The sequence below is a fragment of the Chiloscyllium plagiosum genome, chromosome 3 (genome assembly GCF_004010195.1).
Source record: "Chiloscyllium plagiosum isolate BGI_BamShark_2017 chromosome 3, ASM401019v2, whole genome shotgun sequence".
Taxonomy (NCBI): domain Eukaryota; kingdom Metazoa; phylum Chordata; class Chondrichthyes; order Orectolobiformes; family Hemiscylliidae; genus Chiloscyllium; species Chiloscyllium plagiosum.
In genome coordinates this window covers 96,420,207-96,433,602 of record NC_057712.1, presented here as the reverse complement: position 1 = coordinate 96,433,602, position 13,396 = coordinate 96,420,207, and the positions used below count along the sequence as shown (strand labels likewise).

Sequence of the window (13,396 nt, the reverse complement as noted above, 5' to 3'; positions counted from 1 at the left end):
ATTAAAACTTCCGCGAATACCAAAGCTCGACTTGGAACAGTGGAGGCCTGGAAAGCTTTATAACTAAATCTGAATTCAGCCGACACTTCATTTTGTTGCTTGGATACCAGACATTCTTTTCGTAGGGTACCCGAAACAGAACATTGGCTTGTCTCCAAGCAGTTATAAAAGAACCTCTGTTCACTGATGCTGTAACAATCTGTTTCTTTAAGCTTCAGAGTAGAGTCCTCATTAGGCAACTCACAATATAGATATAGATTCTGTGTATAGCTTTGTTGGTGCTGAATGTAAGAGTACAAATCCCCCAGTCACGTATGTTCATTCTTTTATAAAAACCTAATCTGTTCTCAAATCAGGTTGAAGTTAACATCAGGAATCGGAGATTTGGTGCAAATTCGACTTTTAACATAGAATGCTAACAAGACATCTCAATTAAATGGTGTGATGTCATTGTTACTATATATGCATATATATTAACAGAACATTTATGCTACTGTCTGGGTCTTAATTCAGGTTCAGGGCTATTATCTTATAAAAGAGAATGAGGATTGAAAACAGGAGAATGTTTTGCAAGTAACTCTTTCTTCAACTTTTCAGTTATCCCTGCTCTAAAATGAAAAGAAAGGTGTAAGAAGTTACAAGACTGTATGAACACAGAACGAAGCCATTCTGCCCTTCGTATGTGCACCAGCTCTGCAAGCAATTCACCAAATTCTGTTTCCCCATTCATCTCCCCATAATCCTAAACGTGCATCCTTTTCAGTCTAATGCCCTCTTTAATACCTCAATTGAATCTGGCTCCTCCTCCAGACTCTCAGGCAGCGCATGCCAGACCTGAACAACTCTGCTTGGAAATGTTTTTCCTCATGTCTCTTTTGCTTTGTTTCATTGTTTAGTTCAGTCCGAGGAGATCCCTGGATAATCCAGGATGCTTGGCAAACCCAGCCTGGAACATGATTTATCAGAATAGAATGAATCATATTTATGATTAGATTAGATTAGTTTCCCTATAGTGTGGAAAAGGCCCTTCAGCCCAACAAGCCCACACTGACCCTCCAAAGAGTAACCCACCAGACCCATTCCCCTACTCTAGATTTACTCCTGACTAATGCACCTAACACAACGGGCAATTTAGCGTTGCCAATTCACCCAACTTGCATATCTTTGGACTGTGGGAGAAAACCGGGGGACCCGGAGAAAACCCACGCAGACACGGGGAGAATGTGCATAACTCCACACAGACAGTTGCCCGAGACAGGAATCGAACCCGGTTCCTGGTGCTGTGAGGCAGCAGTGCTAACCACTGACCCACTATATTGTAAATAAAGTTCACAAATAATGAGCTAAAAATGATTATTCCAAAGTCCCTTTGCAAGGTTCCCTTATTTTGAATAACTGAAAGGATGATGAAAGACCACCAGCAGGAGAACTTGCTGTATAATTATTTTGAGTGCAATTAAAAGGTATCTATTTTACTCCACTTCCAGTAGTCCTGGCCACCCCCACTGCCTTTCTCAATGCTTGCTTTCTACTTCCTTCTCTCCATTATTGCTAAGTAACATTTCCTGGCATTTTGGGAAAGATATGGAGGCAAGGCAGGTGATTGAATAAGCTACAAAACAGCCGTGCGCTCATTAAATGGCAGAACAAGGGTCTTACAGTGCAGTGGTGTCCCTGGAGGTGTGTCATAAAATGTTGCAACAGGTTAATTAAAAACAATTTAAATGGCAGCACAGATTGAGCTGAATGATCTACTTTTATATTCCTATGATTTCTGGTCAGTTGCTCCAACAGTTCTCAGGATATTTAAACCTTGTCTAGTATCTTGCCTTAAAAATTGCAGCAGAAAAGGTCATAAACTTTCTGAAAATTAAGGTTAGCTATCTTCATTGTACTGTGATTGTACTGTGTATAATCCCACATAAATACCAGGTCTAAGCAAGTTGTTTCCTGTCTGTAATGAGTGTAGTAAATATAAAAGTATATAATATTATTGAACCATCTATGTACAGAATCTAAAGGTTATCGCTGGAATTCAGATTTTCAGAAAATAGTCCTGGATGTTTCTTGGAGTATAATTAAATATCTGTGAAGAGATTACAGAAATGTGTTTTGCTTCATACTTCAATTTTAAGTTAAATAAAATTAATAGGTTGTGGAAAGCTGAAATATTATTGAGCTCTGCAGCCCTTGATGATATGTCAGCCTCCAGTTTAACTCTTACAGTCAGATAGGACAGTAACATCAGTAATCATTTGGCAATTTAGCTGATGTACAGTGGCACTAGTGAGTTTTGACAAGTTACTACTTAGATTTTAACCTGCTCTGTAATGTTCTTAGCCTGGTTATCAGAGAAACTGTGAAATAAACTATTTTGGAGAGAGAAGTTACATGTAGAAGCATGATCTATGCAGTTAGATTCTAAACAGAATGCAGAAGTAGATAAATCTGGAGTAGAAAGACAAGTAAAAACAAATCATAAAAAAATGACTTTCTGAACCTTGAATTTCCTCCTATTTAAGCAGTTCCATCAGAGCACAGATGACTTGCAACCACTCTGGTTCAATGGGGCCTGAGCCGGTTCCAGTACACAAGCTACAGACTGTCCCACCCATTGGGAAGGTGATGCTTGAAGGTTGGGTAGCAGGTTTCTGTGCTTTCTCTAATGCCTCATCCTTAACCTTTGCATGTTCTCAATTAAGTCTTTGAATGTGTTCAGTGCTTTCCCAGATTAACCTTCTCCATATTGGACAGTCGCAAGTCAGGGTCTCCTGTGAGTTGATAGGTAGGTTCAACCTCTTCAGAAAGGGCAGTACAGTGGTTAGCACTGCTGCCTCACAGTGCCACGGACCTGTATCCAGTTCCACCATTGGACGACTGTCTATATGGAGTTTGCACATTCTCCCCATGTCTGCATGGGTTTCCTCCGAGTGCTCTGGTTTCCTTCCACAGTCCAAACATATGCAGATTAGGTGAGTTGTCCATTGTGACCAGGGATATACAGGATAGGTGGATTAGCCATCGGAAATGCAAGGTTAAAGGGAAAGGGGTGGGATGCTCTTTGGAGGGTCAGTGTGGATTTGATGGGCCATTTGGTCTGCTTCCACACTGTAGAGATTCTATGATTCAATGGAATGCTTTCAGGATATCTCCAAAGCATTTCCATTATTCTTTTGACTGTCTTCTGCTGTAACTGAACTCAAAATAGAGCAATTGCTTTGGAAGACAGGCATATAAACAACAATCCTTAGTCATCAGAGCTGGTTTTGAGTGATGAGTGCCTCAATGTTGGGCAGCTTGGACGTTTGCAGAGGATGCTGCTGTTGTATTGACCTTCTTACCATTGGATTTGGAGGAGCAAAAAAGATATTACTGTTGGTATTTCTCCAGTGAGGTGCCAGTTGGAGTCTTGCAGCCATTTCAGGCATCAAGATCAAAGATGAAACCTAAGAGAGGTAACTAAGAGTTAGCTGAGAGAGTAACAAAGCTGTCACTTTCATACACCCTATTCCAACTGCATAATTTGCATATTTAAAGGGTACTGAATAATTGTGATCAGAATTTCTCCTAGTTCTTCTCTGGCCTTTTTACAGCTTAGGCTACAGGAAATCACGCTCAGTTACTTTTATTCAGCTGCAACCAACTGCTTTTCTAATGTTGAGCAAAATAATTGATCTTTGACTTTCTCCAGCATCTACAATGTGATCACCATTCTCTCTTGTATAAAAATGGTTTACAATGTATCTTTGCTGTCTGCAATTTGACACTCTCCACTTAATCCTGCGGCATGTCATTAATTTGCTTTAATTAGCATATTCTTTTGTTTGTCATTTGCTAAAAAAAGACCATCATATTTCCTTTTATGTTATCACTGAAGGATTACACAACAAAATATGACACTCAGCCACATTAAGAGATATTATTGGTCAAAAAGGTAGCTTTTAAGGAACGTCTTAAAGGAAGAAAGAGAATTCTAAAAGTGGAAAGATGCAGGGTGGGGTCATTGGTGATTGTAGGATGGTTTTCTGTTTACAAAACAGAGCTGAGACATAAGATTGTACTGTGTTACATAAATGTCATTGCTCATGGTCAGGCAGTACCAGGTGAATCTCAGTTATCTGGAGGTAACAGTGTTAGCTTGATATCTACTTTCCTTCCATTAATGCTGTCAGGCATACATCAGACCAGACTGAGGTTATGGTTTAGACAATGAGCTGATGAGTTTTAAGAGTTTGTATTGGTTGGCAAACACAAAATAAATATTTAACAAACACTTTCTAACAACAAACTGTTCCTTAAAAAGGTTTCTACACTTATCAAAGCTGTCTAATTTTTGGTTAGCTAGAACTAATCATTATGTGTAAGTCACATAGATAGAAGTATTGTAACCCCCCCCCCCCCAACTTAAATTTTATTGTGGGAGTTTTTTTAGTAGATTTATTTTCTGATGAGCTTCTCAGCAAATCACAAGTTTCAACTCTCAAGAGCACTCCACTAAAAAACACTGCTGGCAAATCAGTGGCCTAGAGATCATCACTGCAGGCCTACCTTTTCAGGGATCCATCATAAAGATGTGTTTCACTGTTGAGTCTCAAGGGGTAAGGATTAGGATGAAGGGAGATGTATCAGGAGGATTCAGAGGCAACTGCAGTAGATTGGCATTCAGCAATAACCCAGTCACCTGCCATTGGCCCCTGATTGGAGCAAATGGACAGCACTCAAACCCGGCAGAAAGGTTGTCCTGGTTTTTCAGCTGTTATTCCCAACTGCCAGTAGGCACATAATTGGGCAAATGGTGAGTTGAGGCCCTTAAGTGGTTGTTGATTGACCACTTAAGGGCTTTAATTTCTAGCAAATTGAGAAAATCCCCAATGAGCCTCCACCCAGCAATGAGTTGCCATGGTAGGAAAAAGAGGCCAAGTATCTCTCCAGGGCCTAATTGCTCAATTATTTGCCTTTTTTGCCACATTCTTCATCATTTCTAAGGAGGAGGGAATTTCCCTTAAAGAGACATAATTTGTTTACAGCACAGAGCAGTCCATTTGCTGTGTTGTGTACGGGTTGATTCTCTATTGGGGCTGCTCATCTGGTCCTTTTTCCCCATTCCCCTCCGCAGTTCGGGTAATATCCAACTCCCTCGTGAAAACCTGAATGAATCTAACTTCACCACATCAGTGCAAACACTTGAGTTCATAGAAAGCTCTGTTCTCCATGCACTTACTTGCATAAACTCCCACTCACCTCTTTGCTTAATGATTAACTTTGCTCCTGATGCAAATTCTCATTCTTGCTTTCAAATCCTTGACCTTTCCCTTCTCTAATTCTGTAATCTCCACTGGCCCCATAACCCTTCAAGATATTTGCACTCATTTAATTCGGATCTCTTGAACATTTCCAGTATTTATTACTCCACAGTTAGTAGCCATGCCTTCAGTTGCCTGTATGTTATTGGACCCAAACCTTTTCTGATTGTAACCCAGTTTTGGTGCTTGAAAGCTGCCAACAGACGTTTGAGAGCAGGGTGGAGTTGGAGGAGGAGGAGGAGGAGATGCCCATGTATGGTGTAGGGGGAAGTGACTATGAGAGATGGATGGAGGTATCTGTGAGAGTGGTTGGAATGCGTAGAGGAGAGTTGTAAGGCATTAGTAACACACCATGAAGCATTTTATTATATTAAAAGCACTATACAGTTACAAACTTTTTGTTAGAGAGGAATGCACAACATGATAGAGTTGAATCTGGCAATTGTGCACTAGATAAATTGTTAGTGATAGAACAAACAATAATGACTGAAATACTAGTTGTAGACATGGATAATTAAACTTGTTCCTTGAATATTTACATTTGCTCCTTTTTCACATAGTTTCTTACCTCACATGTATAAACAAAATATGTGCATTGAAGCTTCAGTCAATATAAACTTAAGTGGCCACAGTAATGCTTGCGAAATTAAGCCATAATTGGTGGAGGACACTTGAGGGATTGAATTGTGTACTTACATCCTTATGAAAATGGTTATGGAATCCCTACACCCTAATAGCAAGCCATTCAGCCCATAACAACCCTCCAAAGAGGATCCCATCCTGACCTATCCCATCCCTGTAACCCTGCATTTTCTATGATCAATCTACTCACCCTGCACATTTTTGGATTGTAGGAGGAATCCCATGCAGACATGGGGAGAACATGCAAACTCCATATAGATCCTCACCCAAGGCTAGAATTGAACTCAGGTCTGTAGTGTTATGAGGCAGCAGTGCTAGCTACTGTGCCGCCCCAGGTAATAGATGCGGGTCTGAATTCTGCAGTTCAGACCATTATAACTCAGCCATACTATGACTGTGTCAGTTGATCTGAAGACTTATCAAAGAATATTTTTAAATGATAACCTATACCTAACAACTTCTACATGGGATTTTTTTTCAATGAATAGGAGAATAAAGTACAAAATGAAAATGGACTAAACTTACAAAAATTATAACAAACTTTTAGGACTTTTCTTGAGTAATTAAGGGGATATGAAAGTCCTTATTTATGAGAAGAGATTAGAGAAATTGGCTATTCAGCAGTAGAAAAAATTTAAATAGAGATCAAATCAAAATGGCAGAAATTAGGAAGGAATTTTTGGAGGTAATTCAGGAAAATAATTTTCTTTGATTAATAGTAGCTAAAATTTATACATTAAAGACGATACATTAAAGGCCAAAGAACACAAAAGAGTAAATTAGTTTTGTCTTTTATATGTAGAGGTTGTTAGAATATCCCAGCAAACATACTCAAAGAAGTAATATTCAGGGACCTTTTAAAAGGGGAAATTGAAAAATAAACATTTTGAAAGGAATTAGAGATGAGATACGGAAATGAGACACAGGTGATAATTCCTTCAGAGACCTAGCACAGCTGCAATGATCTGAATGTCTTCCAGCTGCAAATCTCTGTGATTAATGTGATTCTTAAGGGATGTTATTCAAAATTCAAATACGGAGCAGGTGGATAAGGAAGAGGAAAACGAAATTCAGAGTCAAACTCTGAAGGAATACCAATGCTGTTTGTGCAGGGGAGGGTTGGTAATTGTACAGGTTTCAAAAGAATTTTCTTGTTTTTGAGACTGAGTGAAGCCTTTATGAATTAAATAACTTCTCATTGTTGCTGCTTGCCATTTGTAGCATGGACGTACTGCACTGCATTTGGCTGCGTACAAGGGCCACATTGACGTTGTACGAATTCTGCTGAAAGCCAGTTGTGATCTGGACATCCAGGATGATGTAAGTAAAAAGTGATTGGATTACTTCTTGTCTGTTGACTTTGTTTGTCACCGTTTTGCTGATTTATTCTCCATCCTACAGTATAGCGACCATTGGGGGAGCCTTTTGGCTACTCCTACCATTATCTTCTTCCCCTCGTTCTTTCTTATTTCTACCCATATGGAATCTATATGCTACAATCCAGCATCATTTCTTGCTATCATACTGATTGCGCCTTATACTAATAAAACTACTCCACTAGCCTTCCTTTTCTGCCTGTTCTTTTGAAAAGTCACATCCCTTGAATGTTCTGCAGCCTTTCTATGAATAGGTTTACGATTTAACCTCTATCTCTTTCATTCTTAAATAGTCTAGTTCTAACTTGAAAATTATATATTCCCTGTTCTGGATCTCCCCCACCAGTGAGAATAGGTTATTTTAATTACCTTATTGAATCTCTATTGTTTGTCATATCTTTGCTAGATTATCCCTCATCTTCTGCAGTACAATGGAAGTATGAGCAATGTTTATGGAACTGGTTCCCATATTTTTACACTTTGTAAGATGTGGTACCAGCCTGGTTAATTGGTGCTGTATCCCATTCCATGTCCCCTGTAAATTATCCTGGCCTCTGGATCACTGGTCCTGTAACATTACCACTATACAATGTCTCCCAAAATATCCCTTTCCTGAATGCCTTCCATTTATCCTGAAATCTGTGATTAATCTGTTTTTAAATCTCTGAAATTGTCTTCTCTACTTGAGTAATTTTACCTTCAATACTTTCTGGTCTCTTCCCATATACATAGTAAATTGAATTTGGAGCGTACTATTGCCTACTTCATGTGGTCATCCCTCCTCATATGGAATCGGTAGCTTTTGACATTATCTGGAGCACAGCATTCAGATATCAACCCTGCAAAGTCCATCTCTCCAACATTTATGCACTTATGCCAAAATTGGGCGATCTGTCCCACAAATTAGCCAAAAAATAGCCTGCCATATTTGCATTCCTCTAAGGTCATGCCCAAGTGTGTCCTGTCCCATTGGCAGCACAATGGCATGAAAATGGGAGAGTTAGCCCAGGGAATCCTTACTATTGACTCCAGGCTTTATAACATTTTTAGTAATTTCTGGTCAATGGTAACTGCCAGGATGTTGACGGTACAGGAATCTATGGTGGGAATGCAAGTAAATTGTCAGATGTAAATATTACTTGCTGACAGAAAAGACCTGTTCAAAAGGCATAGGTTTCACCTGAACTTGAAAGGGGCCAATATTCTGGCGGGGAGGTTTGCTAGTTCCTTTTTGGGACCCTTTAAACTAGTGGAGGGGGTGAGAGGTTGCTAAGTAGCAGTAAAAGCAGAAAGACAGATGAGGATGGTTCTGAATCAGAAAAGAGCAAGTTAATTAGAAAAGGCAGCCAGGAGCAAGTCGGGGATCGTGGTAGCTCTGAAGAATTAAACTGCATTTATTTCAGTGCAAGGGGTCTTACAGGTAAGGCTGATGAACTTAGGGCCTGGTTGGGAAATGGAACTGGGACATCCTAACTATTACAGAAACTTGGCTGGGGGAAGGACAGGACGGGCAGCTCAATGTTCCAGGTTTTAAATGCTATAGGAAGGATATAAAGGGAGGCAAGAGAAGAGGGGGAGTGGTGTTTTTTATTAAGGAAAACATTACTACTGTAATTAGAAAAGATATATCTGAGGGATCATCCTGTGAAACTGTATGAGTAGAAATTAGAAATAAGAAGGGAATGATCACTTTGTTAGGATTATGTTATAGGACCCTAATAGTTAGAGGGAAATTGAGGAACAAATACGTAGAGAGGTCTCAGAAACCTGTGAGAATAATTGGGTTGTAATAGTAGGGGATTTTAATTTTCCAAATATTAACTGGGATTGCCATAGTTTTAAAGACTTGATAGTGAGAAATTTGCTAAATGCGTTCAAGAAAATTTGCTTTATCAATATGTAAATGTACCAACTAGAGAAGGAGCAAAACTTGACCTTCTCTTGGAAAATAAGGCAGAGCAAGTGACTGAAGTGTTAGGAGGGGAACACTTTGGGACTAGTGATCATAATTCTATTTGTTTTTAAATATTTATGGTAAAGGATAACTCTTCCATAAAGGTTAAAGTTCTGAATTGGAGTAAGACAAATTTTAGTGGTGTGAGACAAGAACTTTCAAAAGATGATTGGAGTAGATTGTTCGCAGGTAAAGTGATGATTGACAAGTGGGGGTGGGGGGATTCAAAAGTGTGATAATGAAAATTCAGAGGCATTATGTACCTGTTAGAGTAAAGGGTAAGGCTGGTAAGAGTAGGGAGCAATGGATGTTGAAAGATATTGAGGTTCTAGTCAAGAATAAGAAAGACTCATTTATTAGATGGACACAAGTGGGATCAAATGAATCTCTTGAACAGTATAAAGAGTTTAGGGGCGTTCTTAAGAAGGAAATCAGGAAAGCAAAGAGGGCATATGAGATAGCCCTAGCAGGCAAGGTTAAGGATAATCCAAAAAGATTCTACATTTATATTAAGAGCAAAAGAGCATCTAGAGAGAGATTAGGGTCCCTTGAAGATCAGTGAGGTTGTCTATATGTTCAACCTGAGGAGATGGGAGAGATACTAAATGAATATTTCACGTAACATTTTATTATGGAGAAAGAAACAGAGGCTAGAGAATTTGTGGGGATAAATATTGATGCTTTGAAAATAGTTCACAGAACAGTAGAGGAAGTGCTGGAGGGCTTAGAAAACATAAAGTTGGATAAATTTCTGGGACGTGATCAAGCGTGTCCCAGGAAGATGTAGTAAGTTAGGGGAGAAATTGCGGGCCCCCTAGCAGAAATATTTATATCATATATAATTGTGGCTGAGATGCAGGAGGACTGGAGGGTGGCTAATGTTGTGCCTTAATTTAAGAAAGGCTGTAAGGAGAAGCCTGGGAACTATAGACTCGTGGGCCTGACATTGGTGGTTGGTAAGTTGTTGGAGGTGATTCTGAAAGATAGGATTTACATGCATTTGGAGAGGCAAGGACTGGTTAGGGATAGTCAGCTTGTGCAAGGGAAATCGTGTCTCACTAACTTGATTGAGGTTTTTGAGGCAGTAACCAAAAAGATTGATGAGGGCAGAGCAGTAGACATTGTTACATGGATTTCAGTAAAGCCTGTGACAAGGCTCCGCATGGTGTACTGATAGTAAAGTTAGATCACATAGGATTTAGAGTGAGCTTGCCAATTGACGGTTGGAAACAGAGGGTGGTGGTGGAGGATTGTTTTTCAGACAGGAGACCTGTGACCAGTGGTGTTCCACAAGAATCGGTACAGGGTCCACTTTTGTTTGTCATTTATATAAACTATTTGGATGAGAATGTAGGAGGCATGGTTAGTAAATTTGTGGATTACTCCAAAATTTGTGGTATAGTGGACAGTGAAGAAGGTTATCTAAGATTACAGAGATCTTGATCAATGGGTCAATGGGCCGAGAAGTGGCAGATGGGGTTTAATTTGGATAAATATGAGGTATTGCATTTTAGTAAAACAAACGAGGGCATATTATACAATTAATGATAGGACCCTGGTTGGTGTTGTAGCACAGAGACCGAGGAGTTCACGTACATAATTCTTCAAAATTTGCATCACAGGTAGACAGCGTGGTTAAAAACACATTTAGCACACTTGCCTTAGTTGCTCACACCTTTTGAGAGGGTGGTTCATGTGTGGAATGAACTGCCAGAGGAAATGGTGGATGCAGGTACAGTTATAACATTTAAAAGACGTTTAGACAAGTATATGAATAGGAAAGGTTTGAAGGGATATGGGCCAGGAGCAGGCAAGTGGGGCTAGTTTAGTTTGGGAAGCCTGGTCAGCGTGGGTTAATTGGACTGAAGGCTCTGTTTCCATTCTGTATGACTCCATAACTCTGTTTTCAGCCCAAGTCCAGGTGCATTTAGATTCTAACTACTTCAGTACCTGAGGCATCACAAATGTTACTGAACAATGTGCAGTCATTGGTGAACATTACCCACTTCAGACCTTATGATGGGAGGAAGGTCATTGATGAAGCAGCCGATGATGGTTAGGTCTAGGACATTATCCTGAGGAACTCCTACAGGGATGTCTTGGGACTCAGATGAACTTAACGGGTTTTTACAAATATCATATATTTAACATTCACTAGCTTCGTATTCAAATTTTATTTAAATTGATTCAATGCCCCAGTTGACAAGTTTGGATTTGAAGTAATATCTTCAGTGCATTCGTCCAGGCTCTGGATTTCTCTACTAAGAACATAACTTCTATAATATCATATATACAAATGCACCTCTACGATAGCGTGTACTGCACCAGAACCATTAAATCTGAGGTAGTTAACTGAAGACTAAGATTTGACATTCCTATGTTTCTTTCAGGATGAGTGAGACATATCATCTTTAGTTGCAGAATGCCCTCCAGTGGCCAAAATTGGGATTTCTTATTTTGAACCATTTGGATCCAGTTCCGTCAAACCCACAACCTCTGATACTAATGCTTTACCTCTGGTAACCAATCCTCTAAGACCTTATTGGATCTCTAATCAGAATTTTGATTGGCTGAAAGGCATTCACAGTTCAAAATTTTGCTTGTCATCAAGGTTACTATTGCTCTGATGACAAAAAGACATACAAGAAACTGAAAAATCAGGAGGCTGACAATTTATATTCTGCAAATACACCTACCATGCATTAACTTCTGATTTATGTTAGGCCTGATTGTTGCAGCATTATGAATCAAGTTATTCCATTACTAAACTGAAACTTTCCTTTGTATAATTAGAAGTTGTCACTTAGTAGTTAAAATTAAAGACTACATAAATGTATATAGCATATTGGTATTAATGTGCTGCCCATTTCATAAATCTTCATGCACCTCATGAAGATTTTTACAGATGAGAGGCATTTGATTGACAAAAGCTTTCTGGCTCATTTTTAGTCTAATTTGAGAGCCTGCAGTTCTATGTCTACCTCTTTTAGTTTGATGGCCAACCTGAAACAGTAGATAAGACTAAATGTGGGCCCTACAGAAAGGCAACTCTGACACTGCAGCTCCTGCTCAGGACTAGTGTATCAGTTAATATTATATGCTCAAGCCCTGGACTAATTATTCCACTATACAGCTTTCAGAATTTGACCAGAGGATAACTGTACTAGCAACCAAGGCAAATTAAAATTAACAACTCAACTCCAGAACATTACTCCAGGCCTCTGAATTCCTAGTTCAGGAACATATTAACATATGCACAATTGCACCTTGACAATGGCACCTACACTTTCAATAAATTTGAGGAGACTAATTGAAGACTGATATTTGGCATTTCTACATTTGAGAATGATCCCTTTCAGACCCATTCAGCGTGGCTGCTGGTGCTCCATTTTGGGATTTAGTAGGATGTCAGAATTCCTCCTGGGTTTGAACACACCATCTAGATTGGGTCACTAATACTCAGCCCTGCTCAATGAGCAATGCTGCATTGCCAGGGGACCATCCTGTAGATCCCACATTTAAACAACCAACATTTATGAAGCATCACACATACACTGAGAAAAAGACAGTGAGCCTAGGTGGGAGAAATTAAGGGGGAAAGCTTTGTTGAAAAGATGGGTGTCTCAAAAGGCTAATCAGGTTGGGAAAAGCAACAGAGAGGTGGTTGGTTCTGAGGAAAGGTCACTGGACCCGAAATGTTAATTCTGATTTCTCTTCACAGATGCTGCCAGACCCTTACTGACTTTTCCAGCAACTTCTGTTTTTGTTTGTGGTTGCTATTAAAGATGTTTTTATGAAATGTCAATGGCTGAGGACTCTGCTGCCAGAGCTGAGGGTGGAAGAAGTTGTATAACAAGGTTGGGGGACGGAAAGTAGGGCTGGGAGAGTTTGCTTGGATTTGGTGATAGGAAAACACTTTAATGTCTGATGAAACAAGGATTATTTTCAGTAGGTACAGGGACCCATTGTGGGTAAACGTTTAAAGTTAGGCACAATCTCGGATTTTCAAAGGAATGGTGACAGGCAGTGATTGGGGTAGGAGCCTGATACTAATTAATGAGCCCTTACGCTCCTTAGGGGGCTGTTAATCATAGAGTCATAGAGATGTACAGCATAGAAAC

The 13,396-nt window shown here is 39.6% G+C and overlaps 1 protein-coding gene across 3 annotated transcripts in view; it reads left to right on the top strand.

The window, feature by feature from the left end:
* Positions 1–13,396, top strand: part of ankrd6b (ankyrin repeat domain 6b) — an 80,692-nt gene that overhangs the window by 16,975 nt on the left and 50,321 nt on the right. For all 3 annotated transcript variants that reach the window (XM_043686716.1, XM_043686720.1, XM_043686713.1), the window contains exon 2: positions 7,167–7,265. In XM_043686716.1, the coding sequence (XP_043542651.1) occupies positions 7,167–7,265 (99 nt within the window). The remainder of the gene's footprint in view (positions 1–7,166; positions 7,266–13,396) is intronic.